The following is a 12,230-nucleotide window of genomic DNA, read 5'->3' as shown; positions in this document are numbered from 1 at the left end:
GGACTCTGTCAAGGCTGGAATACAGGACCCCTTGCTTTTTATGGTTGATAGATGACCAGTTGGGCTCTTCCAAAGGCATTATGATTAATCTTGGCAAACAGTTTTTATGTTCAGCAAAAATAGATATTGGAAATATTCTTTCAACTAATATTTATCTATTACTTTAATATGTATCAATGTTCTATATCCTGGTGACACTATACCCATCTACTAGAATATATATCTACCATACAACAGTAAAATGTAGTGTGGTAAATTCTGTGACAGTGCAAGCACAGAGTATACTAGGAATACACAGTAGGGCCATCTATTTCATATTTGGTAGGAGGAGAGAAAGAAAGAGCCGGAATCAAGAAGCCTTCGCATAGGAATGACCTCAGAGGTTGAATATCTAGTCCTGGAAATACTGGATCCATATTAGAGTGATAGACTATGCAGTGCAGATGGCTGTACAGTACAACTGTTTCTAAGGTAGAACTAGGATTCTTCTTTCCTCTGCAATCCTCTTTTCCTTCTAATTTTTTCCCATTTCCTTTCCCCTCCCTCCCTTGCATCCTCGTTTCCTTTCTTCCCTCTCTTCCTTCTTCCCTTTCTGCTTTTTTCTCTCTCCTTTCCTCCCTCCTTCCACCATTACGAACTGCACGAGCACAGAATTTTATGGGCTAATATCATCATTGGACAGTTCCTGCCCTTCATTCATTCACTCATTCATTCACTTATGCATGATGCTATAATTAATACATGTGAAATATTAACACTTAAACCTACCTTTTTATTTTTCTTCTTTTTCATCTCCTTACTCTTCCTAAAAGATAGCTATTGTCCTGAATCCCGTATACTATTCCTTTCTTCTTTTACATCGGTTTGCTTTGTTTCATATATAACATACCTAAACAATATGTTGCTTAGTTTTTTTTTTAACTCAACAAAAAGTGATGTTCTTATATATGTAATCTGCTGGTATTTTTCCCACTTAACATCATACTAATATGATTAACTATGTTGTTATTTGTAACTGAATTCATTCAATTTCATTTTAATTAATATTCCATTTTGTGACTCTACTGGAAATTTTCCATTCACCTGTTGTTGGGCAATTGAGTTGTTTATATTTTTGTTGTCACAAACAATGCTGCTATGAACATTTTTTACTTGCTTCCTGAGATATATATATAAAAGTTTCTGCAGAATATATATCTGGTAATAAAAATATTGGCTCATAAGATATGTAAAGGTTAAACTTAAAAAATAATGCCAAATTGCTTTCCAAAGCTATTGTACCAACATGTATTCTCACCAGAAATATATAAAAGCTTATATTGATCCACATTTCTCTCTAACACTTGGTCTTGTGAGATTAATTTCTGTCAATTGCATGCCACGTAATGTGAATACTATCCAGTGGTATATGATTTTGATTTGCATTTCCCAGGTTACTAATGAGATTGTGCATCTCTTCGTATATTTATTGGTTATATATATTTCCTCTAATCTTTCAATTTTAATAATTTATTAGTTTATACTAATGAATGCTTCCTAGTTTAATATTTATTTTAGTAATATAGAAAATGGTGGGTAAATTTCTAATAAAGGGTATACAGTAAAAAGAGTGAACAAATTAAAAAATAGGAATTAATTGTATTTAGAAATTATTTTCATGACTCTTTTTAAAGCTTCATGTTTATTTTTCCTTTGACAGAACGATTTCGAGATTTACTACTTCCTCCATCTAGTCAAGACTCCGAGATTCTGCCCTTCATTCAATCTAGAAATTATCCCAAGTAAGCAATAGGAGTTCACTGGGTATTGAGAAAGGAATGGACAAGTAACGGGAGAGATTTGGGAGGGCAAAATGAAATGTTTTCTTTCTCAATATTTCTGAAGAAGCCAGAAAAACCTAACCTAGCTAACAAGGACATCTCTTGTAATATAATGTCTCAGGCTCTTCATAGCTCTTCATAGCTTGGTCAGAGAAAAAAGACTTGCTTACAAGTGCAACCAGCTGTGGCTGGAGCTATTGCAGAGTACAGACCATGAGCTGTGGGCATCAGTGTCTGGTCATGTTTCCTTTTGCTTGATACTGTATCAACAGGGACAGATATTTTGTGGGTGACCTCTCATCTGGTTTTCTGTTTCTCTTCTTTAAATGTAAGGATTCAGTTGTATTGTAATAAGTGTTTTTCAAATAACCACATGCTAGATATAGTTTTAGCAGTTTCTATATATCCCTCTTTACTATCTTGATAATTATGAGAGGTGAAATCTCTTGACCTTTCTAAATGAGGCAGACCTTTTCTTCTCTTAAATGCCACAAATGTACTTACTGGTTTCCTCAGCTATGTGGCTTTACATGTATTCTTCTTGTTCTTAGATTACTTTTCTGATAGTGATGTGATAAATTCTCATATTTAACAGAGACATCATATGACAATCCCTGGTCAGTGTCTAATCCTTAGAGTAGTTATTCTTTTTGGTGTCTGTGGATTTAAAGAATAAAAGTCATCTACTGATGCCACGTATGTCTTATTATGGCAGTTAAGAGTGTGGATTCTGAAGCAGACAGCCTCACCGGCTGACTTTGGGACCTGGGCAGCGTTACCACTTGTGCCTTGGTTCCACCTGTGTGAGAAGGGGAAGATAATAATACCTACCACTTAAGGGTGTTATGAAAGTTGAATAAATTAATAAAAAGTATTTAGAATTGAGCTTAACATATAGTAATACTCCATTCTAGCTTCAAAATTTATTATTATTATTCATTTAAAGTTGTACGTAGAATTAACTAGATTTGTATGTTTCCAAACACCTTAGGGAAATAGATTATTAATTGATCTTGGAGGACAGCTCTTTTATTGGGATACTTTTGTCAACCTGCTCTTATTAATACTTAGAGAAATACTATTTATTCAATATTTCTAAATTATTACTACATGCTCTTGTGAGGCACTGCTACCTAACATCTTTATGAGCTTCAGTTTTCTGAACTATCAAATGAAAGCATGCTAATTAAAGGCCTCTGGATCTGAATAATATTTATATAAAAATCCCAGATTAAACACAATTGCTTTATTTAAGTTGCAGAACACTAAGCATTTGCATCTTCCCATTGTCCGTTTAATGTCTAGTTTGACAGTTGAATTTTAGGAGGTGCTAGTGGAGTAGAGAAGGCATGACAGAATTCTGTTTGTGCAATGCCTAAGTGTGTTGAGTTGGTCCAGGGAAAAGGGCATAGGAGGAAAAACTCTGAGCATGTCAGTAATACCCAAGTGCAAATTGTTGGGGGTAGAAGAATGAGTTGTGGTAAGGGACAATCAATAAATATGAGTGGGCAAAGATTTGTGTATGTCTGCATCTAATTTAAACAAATTTTAAATATTCTCATTTATTACCTCATTTATAGTCAATTATACTCTTATTTATTCATTATTAAAGATAATTAAAAGTCAAGGACTTTTTAATTTTGTGACACAAAAATTTCTGGAAAGCTGAAAATTTAATCAAACCGTTAGTATTTGTTGCTTTTATTCACAATGCAGTATACCTCTTTATATTGAAAAATTTTCCCCTCACTTTTCTGGTTGTTTTACTGACTCACTGAATATAGATTTTATTAATGAGAGTTATATTTTAAGAGCTAATACATGGGTTTAGAAGCAACTTATTTGCTCTATATTATGTAGTGTTACAGTGATATTTATAGAGCATAATGTAGCTGACCTTTAAGTGAGGCTCACTCTACACTAGTTAATGTAGGCTTGCTAATGGACTGTGGTACTTTGGATTGAGGTGGGGGGGTGGTTTCTTTAGTCAGTGTAGTATCTCTATGATCTTAAGACACCTAATAGATAATGAAACATGGAAAAGGGTATCCTTTATTTAAAAAGGGAAAAATACTCATGAAGAACTGACTAGTTCTTGAAATGTATGTGTGTACGTGTGTGTGTTTTAAGGGAAAGCCATTTAAAAAAAAATTATTACTTGCAATGGTGCTGAGAAACATTGTCCTACAATATAATGTTGTTCACTAATTACATTTTTACATTCGTAAACTTGCACTTGACCCATTGCCAAAGCCAGACACATCCCATTTTCATCAAGATGTAATTGAGGACATTATGCCATGGAAATTCTGAGAGTATGAATAGCTGTGACTATTGTCAGACAGAGATGAGTGAAAAGAAGAAAATAAATATATACTTAATACAAAATAAATGTTGTTGATTCATAGTTAAGAGGAAAGAAATGGAGAAAATGAAACCTAAGTTTTGTTGCTCATTTCTTAGTTGGTGTAGTTGTTATTAACTTTGAATGATTTAGGGTTAAAAAGTATTTAGACTAGAGGGTAGCTATAAATGTTCCTATCATTGTAAATGCAGCTTGGAGATGTAAAATGGTTGAGGAGATTTGGCATAAATGACTTGCGACCTAATTTTGGCAATTAGGCCAGAGAAACATGATCCAGTGGCTCTGGAAAGTTTAACCATTATATTTAGAGAGAAAATAAAGGAACAAAATGTTGCATATCTCTATTAGGTTCTCATAAAGATCAAATTCTCTGAAATGCTTAATGTCAGAACTGTTTAGAGAGAGGAGTATTATTTGAGACAAATTCAGAGTTGTTCCTGTTTGGCTTACTTTGACACCAAAGAACAACCTTCGCTGTTTGGGCCAAAAAGCAATGTCTCAACTCAATGCCATTTCCAATGGGCTGCTTAAAAATGGCATTGAACAGTGATATTGGGTGATAAAGTGCAAAGCCTCAGATGACCTTGCCAGATTTCATCTATTTTCCAGCTTATCTTCCTTTTTATTCCCAAGGGAAGCTTTGAATTCCTCTTCCAAAGAACCCTACCCGTTCAGTAATGTTTGTTCAATCTGCTGTCTGCAATATATTTGCCACTTGAGCTAAATTATTCCCATTCATAAAAATAAAAAGCAACAATACTTGATGAACACTTTCTATATGCCAGGAATTGTTATGTGTGCTATATGCATTATTTAATCCTTATTACCCACTACGGGTTAGGTAGTATTATTTTCCTAGTTTTATAAATTTTGTGTATTAGGCCATTTAGATTTAAAGGAGTTCAATGTCTTACCCAAACTCACATGTCAGAGCTGGCTCCTATTTGGCCCCCAAATTGTACTTAATTGTTCTGTACTGCCTCTCGTTCATTTATTGAACAACCTCTGAGTACCTGAGATGGTCACAATTACTGAGAACACAGTAATGATTAGAGCATAGTCTATAGCTTTAAGAGACCTGAAGTCTCTTAAAGCAGAATCAGAGCTTAATGGAGAAATTCATTATAGCAATGGTCTAAGAACTACACATTATAAAGAAATGTAATAAATTCACAGAAAAATTGAAAGTTCTTTCCTGTCGAAGTAATTCACGTAAAATTGAATTTTCCCTTAAGAATTTACAAAGGTCTTGGGAGCTCTGTGTCAGAAACCAGGGTCAAAAACTAAACACTGCCACAAAAGATTCTCCTGGATTCCCTATTTATAAGGGTTTTAGGAGCTCTGTGTCAGGGACCAGGGGCAGATACTAATACATATATTTCTTATTATTTCACAAGTACTTTCGCTCTAATGTTTTGAGGAATGCACAATGCCTCGTATAATTCTATCTTGTAAGGTTTTGTGACTATTAAATAAAATGATACACAGTACCTGGCCTTTTGCAAACATGAATTCTCATCACTATCCTCATTCTCAGCTCTGTTCTACCTTTTCTCAAAGCCATGGTTCACTTCAGGGCAGATGCAGAGGTTCAACCACGTGGTCTGCTTTGGTGTTTTCACTGCAGTCTAGATCCTGCCAGAGGGACATGTTGTTCTGCCTGACAAAGAAGCCTCTGGGCTTCGCGATCTGTTTGGAGAGTGATTAATCAGGCAGGAGCTCTTTCTATTGTGTGCCTACTTGTGAGTAGTTCACAGCTGTTCTGGTACAGTTTCCACAATCACAGCTATTCATAACATTTCTTACAGTAGACATATTTTAGTATTGCCCTTCATTAAAGGATTTCTGTCTCTCATCTTATCATTGCTAAACTTAGATGTTCTTTTATATAGTGGGTGATATTCTAACACCTGGCTGGCAAGAGATCTGAAAGAGTTAATATTCTAACTAGAGTGTGGAAGATAGTAATGAGGATTCCCAGATATTTGCAAATCTAGACAAGCAAAATTGTCAGAATGAAGCTGGTCTATCTGTAGGTAGTAGGCCCCATGATTAAAAACTCTGCCATCAGGACTGCAAAAGCAAGGCAAACCACCAAAAAGAAAAAAGGAAAAAGAAAATAAAGAAACCTACAAAAACTGAGGCACTGTTGAAATTATGAAGACTCTGGCTCAGATATATGATGTCAAGAAACTCTATTAGTATAAGGCTAATGGGCAAGCAATAAAGATGCCTCAGTGCTAAGCGAGAGAATAACTCAGTGTGGACACAGACGAGAACTGGTTCAAGGACAGGGCCAAGACAAGCCTATAGCTGAAAGGTCATGCAGCTGAAATCTCAAAATAAGCTGAGGAAGTAAAACAGTTTCTAGTAGACAAGTTAAGCATGAGTGATGCTCTATCAAGCACCTTAAGAGCTATTTACTCTCCTTGGTCTGCCCATCCTACATTCTCAGCTGTCATATATCTTCTCAGACATCAGTTATTTCTAGTTTTTTGATATTTTTGTTTGTCTGTTTTGACTCAGAGGTTGTCTATCAGTTGAGAGACAAAGTGGCCTGATGTTCTCCCTTTGTTAAAATCTTAAAATCCAATTTAATATCCTTAGATAGAAACTACCTCCTTTTTGCATAAGGTGATTTATAGCCTCTCAACAATATTCCAGGCTCTAGAAGACTGAGATATTATCAGAGTTAAACAATTATTTTAGAAACAGTTTATGAACTTTATAGCTTAAATGAATATTAAAACGGCAGTTAAAAGCCAGTGATATTAAATTTATCAGTTCATAATGATTATGGTAGTATAATTTTGATAATATGCCTGTTTTATGGGAATTCCTTGTCAAAGAGTTTTCTCCCTAAATTAATTAATGCCTTCTGTTTGTAAGGCTTTGACCGAATGATTCAGAACTCCAAGAAACAAACATCAATTAAAGTGTTTTTTCAAACAGTATTGCTTTTATGTATGTATAAGATTGCATTAGATAATAACACCCATTAGTTACAGAGATTTCTTAGCCCTCTGATGGTGAAGTTTATTTCTTTAAGTTGTTCCTGAAGTCTAAACAATGTGACTACCAGCCATCACCTCCCACTAAATTTTAACTCACATGTCAAGGGCCTACCCTGATCACCATATTTAAAATCATCACATGTACCAGCTCCCTCCTTGTCCTCCTTACCTGCTCTACTAAAAATATCAGTTTCACATGAGATATTGTTAGAAACACAGATTCTCAGACTTTACCCCAGACTTACTGACTCAAAAATCTGGCGGTAGGACCCAGCACTCTGTGTTTTAATAAACCCTCCAGGAAATAGTGATGGACACTAATGTTTGAGGACCACTGGAGAAAGATAGAAGATTTTGAAGACTATCTCAGGCTTTATAACTTTCTCTCCCTTCTTGTTGTTTTTTATTGATATAATTATTTTCTAGGAATGGAATGGTTTAAAACTACAATGCCATCCTCTCCAAGGGGAACTGTTAATTATGTTCGTCTCTTTCCCAGATGAAAGAATTGTGAAGGATGGCCCTAAACCCTTTTAGTCTGCAAAGCAGGATTTTCCAGGAATTTGTTGGCACAATGCACCCTTTTCAGATTTTTTGCCAAGATGTATTATTAATCCTAACCAAAATAATGTAAAATTGACTGTAATGATTAATATGTGATCGTTAAGGAAATGAGCTTTGGAGTCAGACTCACAAGAAATTTAATGATAGTCTTTCCCCTTAATAGAAGGGTGGCCTTGAGAAAATTACATAATGTATTTGAGTTTTAGTTCTCACTTCAGTAAAGGGAGATTATATCTTTCTGTGTGAAGATGTTGTATGGATTAAGAGTGAAGGTGTATATAGAATATTTATTGTAGGCCCTGGATTAAATGAAATGTTCAATGAAGAGTTTCTATTGTTTTTATACTTCATTTTAGGGTTTAGAGGTAAGAGTCTTATATAATTTATTTTATTTATTAGAATTTTTTTTAAGTCAAAGCTAATCAGAAAAAAATACAAAAGGCAAATAATTATTCGAAAAGGGTACATTTACATCAGCATAAAAAGGATGTAAATTGCAACACTTTATTATTAATAATATCTAACATTTATCAAATGCTTACTGTGTTCAGGTAGTATATTAAAAGTTTATCATGTGTATGAGCATTCAGCTACATAAAACAAACGTAGCTAAAAATGACAGAGGCTTATTTTTCTCATGTAACAAAAAGTACCGAGATAAGTGGCTCTGGTATCGGTGCTGTGTCAGCATATTACATCTGAGGTGTCTGCAGCAACCTTTCCCTTTCCCTCTCACGATTGCAAGATGACTCCTTCAGCTTTGCCATCATATCCTTGTTTCAGACAGAGGAAGAAGAGCAAAAGGTGTAAAAGGTACACAGCCTCCATTTTGAGAAACGTATCAGAACCCCAACCCAAAACTTGTACTTATACCTAATTAGCCTAAACTGTGTCTTATGGCCCACACCATTTGTACAAAAGGGTGGGAAATACAGTTCTTTTCTTTTCTTAAACATTAACACCACACCCAAAGTGGGAATGAAAAAGGGAAAATAAATAAAAAGTAGAAAACCAATGGTCCTTGCCTTGCCTGAATTATCTTATTTAATCTTTAAAATAACCAGTGAGATGTACATTATTTCTATCGCCTTCTCTTTATAAAGGATGTAATTGAGATACAAGTGATATGAAACTTGCTTAGGGTCATATAGCTACTAGCTGGTGAAGCCTGGATTTAAACAGGGTTTCAGAGGCTACTTGCTAATTTACTATATTGCTATATATGAAAAAATATATTTTTTATTATTCATCTTCTTTAAATTTTCTTTAATAACTCTTTTAAGATGTAGTTTTCCTCCTACTTAGATTTCAAAAGGCTTATTTCTACTGTTGAAATTTCTGTACTGAAAGTAATTGCTGTGAAAATTTTGAGAACATAACATTTACCCTACGGCGAGCATTCGTCTTCACAGTGTATGAGGTCTCAACTATATTAGGTCTCTAAATTAAAGTAAAAGGCAAATGAACATCTTGAGCATATTTTATTCTTTTAGTACTTCTTTCAACAAATATTCGTTTAGTGCCTATTATGTGCCAGCAATTGGAGATGACAACTAGGTTAAACTATTTTAACATAGCGTTCTGATTTTCTTGGGTTTTGAGTTACCGATAAAATCCAAGGAGGAAATCTGGTGATGCCTAGACAGTAGGGCTAGCTGTATTTATGAAAATATGTTTTTTCTTATAGTGTTTTATTGTTTTCAAAGCACAGTCATGTGTAGTATTTTGTGTTACATACTTTTCTTCCATGAGTTTTAGTTATTAATTATACAATTTCCTCATATATTAGGAGCCACTAATCAATTTATTAGTAAGCATAGAAGCTAGAACAACAAAAAATAATAGAAATAGAGTGATTATTTCATTCTGTCAGAGAAATAATGCAGTCAAAACTGAAATTCATCATTTTAGAGTTCTGTTATTCTAGAGTCACATAGGGAAGCAAAAAATGTCAGGGGAAGATGAGGCAGAACATTAAAATCCATATACCCACAAAATGTAGTAATATCATATTTAATTTCCAAAGGCTGTATAACTTTATAGGTTGATATTTTATTGATTGTATTCTAAATTCTTACTTAGATTATATTTTTAAATATAATTTTGTGTCATTGTTTTAGTTTTGTTTTATTTTCAGAGACTATATATATATATATATATATGTATGTATGTATGTATGTATGTATGTATGTATGTTTTGGGCATTCTTTTCCTGTCTTCCATTTCAACCACTTTTTCTGTTGGTATTTAGTGATTATTTTTCTACAATAGCTATTCTTTGTCTTCTAGTAATGTTAAAGTCATGGATTATTTGTGATTTTATTTCCATTCTTTAGTGTTCATACAGTTTGGGGGAAGATTTACATTGAGGTAGCGACATTATCCTCCAGCTCTTGAAATCACTAAATCATCACTTTTTATTAGTCCAAAAAAGATAATATTCACAGAATACAAGAGAAAAATAGAGGGACGTTCTCACATTATAATTGACATCAACAGAGTTATCTGGAAAGATGCACTGGAGCAGTGCTTCTCGGACTTTAATATGTGTGAGAATTACTTGGATATCTTAGTAAAATAAAACACAGGTTCTGATTCAGTAAGTCTGAAGCGGGGCCTAAGAGTCTGTCTTTCTAACCAGTTCTCAGGTAAAATTGATGCTATTGGTTCAAGAACCACACTTTGAATAGGAATGTGCCACAATATATTAGTCAAAGCCTAATGAGGGGCTTTTTATTCCTTTCAAAGTGAAATTTATTACAACTGTCACCAGGGAAGAGAAGTGCTCAGCGCTAAGCAGAAAAAAAAGAGAATAGGATAGAGAAGCCTCTCTCCCCATAGTCACCTGTCTTTGATTACAAAGGAAATCTGAAAAAGCACATTCAGCTGAATTATCAATCATTAGTAACAACATATCTATAGTAATGTTTTTTCCATAAAGTTTATTTTATTAGAAATCATTGTAACTATAATTATTATGCAACAGTTAGAATTTCCCTTCTATATCCTTAAACTTTTAACATTTTTTTATCCTTATATTTTAGGTGAATCTCTTAAAAGAGCTATTACTTTCTAATTCTAGTCTGACAGTCTTTTCCTTTGAACTGATTTTTAGTTCATTTACATTGAATTACATTGTACTTTTATTTGTTCTATTTTTTTCTGTTTCTTCTCTAACCCCTCTTTTTTTTTTTCCAGCTGTGATGATAAGATGAAAAATAATGATAGAAATCATGGTCTATTTCTTAGTTAAACTGAGCTCTCTAAACTAATGGAAAAGACATGGCAAAAACAAAATATAATGCAAAGAAATTTGAGGTTTAAAAGTTTGTGCAGCTAAGATTAGCGAGAAATTAAGATAAAGACCTGCTATTACCTTGCTTTTAGCAAGAGGAAAGTTGCCATGTAGAAAAAGGAGTTAGGAGAAGGATGGAATAACTTGTTTGAAAAAAAAATTGTAAAATATTTGAGCCTAAAAACATAGTAAGCCATAGAAAATATAAGGATTCATGACCATCTAAATAAACGACAGTTCAAATTAAATACAATTTATAAAATAATACTTTTTTGTTGGAAAGACTAATTATAGTACAAAAGTCTATAGGTATAAACTCAATCTTAAAAAGTATTTTAACTGAATATATTGTCTCTAAAAGCTTTCAGAGATAATTTTATTTTAGTAAGGGTTGCAGCTGTGTTTAAATATATGTTGGAGTGGAGTGTGAAATTTGCTAGATGTTACACTTGAAAATTTACTAAGGGTTGGTCAGTTTATAATTTGTTTCCAGTTAACTACCTAGTGTTTAAACAGTTTAAAGAGTTTGGTAGCTTTTTAAAAAAATATTATTTGAGCTATTACATGTTAATAAAAGTTTCAAGTTTCTTGTTAGCAGATCACAACACAACAAAGCAAACACAGCCAGCACAACAAGCAAAATCAATACAAAAAATGTTAGCCAGCACAACAAGCAAAATCAATACAAAAAATGTTTTTTTATTCTTAATTTTCTATAGGAACTAAGTCCAGTAGTGGGGATTCATCTACAATTGTGTGGGTGTATATTTAAGAGGGAAAATAAATATAATATAGCATACTAAATACTCAATAATAATCTTACTGGTACAGAAAATGTAAGAATGTGTCCTACCACACACGCACTAATATTTTATTGCATGTTTGAGATGGTAGGACATGAAGGAAATTCCTTGGAGTCATAAACCACAAAAAAATTCCTATCTAAATGAGTAAGTAAAGTGAGTGTTTGAGTTCATATTTGCTCTAAACAACATATCTATTTATTCTCCAAAATACTAGAACCAGTTTTAATGGACTATATTTGTGGTGAACAGAGATAAGACCTGGACTCTGAGGAGAGTTGGAGAGCAGATCAGAGACCTCTGCAAATGGCCTTAAATCCTTAAGTGAAACATCATCACTGGATAAAGTAAAGATTAAATAATCTGCTC

General features: G+C 33.5%; 1 protein-coding gene across 4 annotated transcripts in view; it reads left to right on the top strand.

Moving 5' to 3' along the window:
• Nucleotides 1-12,230, top strand: part of NOX4 (NADPH oxidase 4) — a 135,586-nt gene that overhangs the window by 88,516 nt on the left and 34,840 nt on the right. For all 4 annotated transcript variants that reach the window (XM_039848333.1, XM_039848331.1, XM_039848330.1 and 1 more), the window contains one exon: nucleotides 1,700-1,781. In XM_039848333.1, coding sequence (XP_039704267.1) covers nucleotides 1,700-1,781 — 82 coding nt within the window. The remainder of the gene's footprint in view (nucleotides 1-1,699; nucleotides 1,782-12,230) is intronic.

Source organism: Pteropus medius, unplaced genomic scaffold (genome assembly GCF_902729225.1).
Source record: "Pteropus medius unplaced genomic scaffold, Ma_sr-lr_union100, whole genome shotgun sequence".
Taxonomy (NCBI): domain Eukaryota; kingdom Metazoa; phylum Chordata; class Mammalia; order Chiroptera; family Pteropodidae; genus Pteropus; species Pteropus medius.
This window is presented reverse-complemented; position numbering and strand designations above follow the sequence as displayed.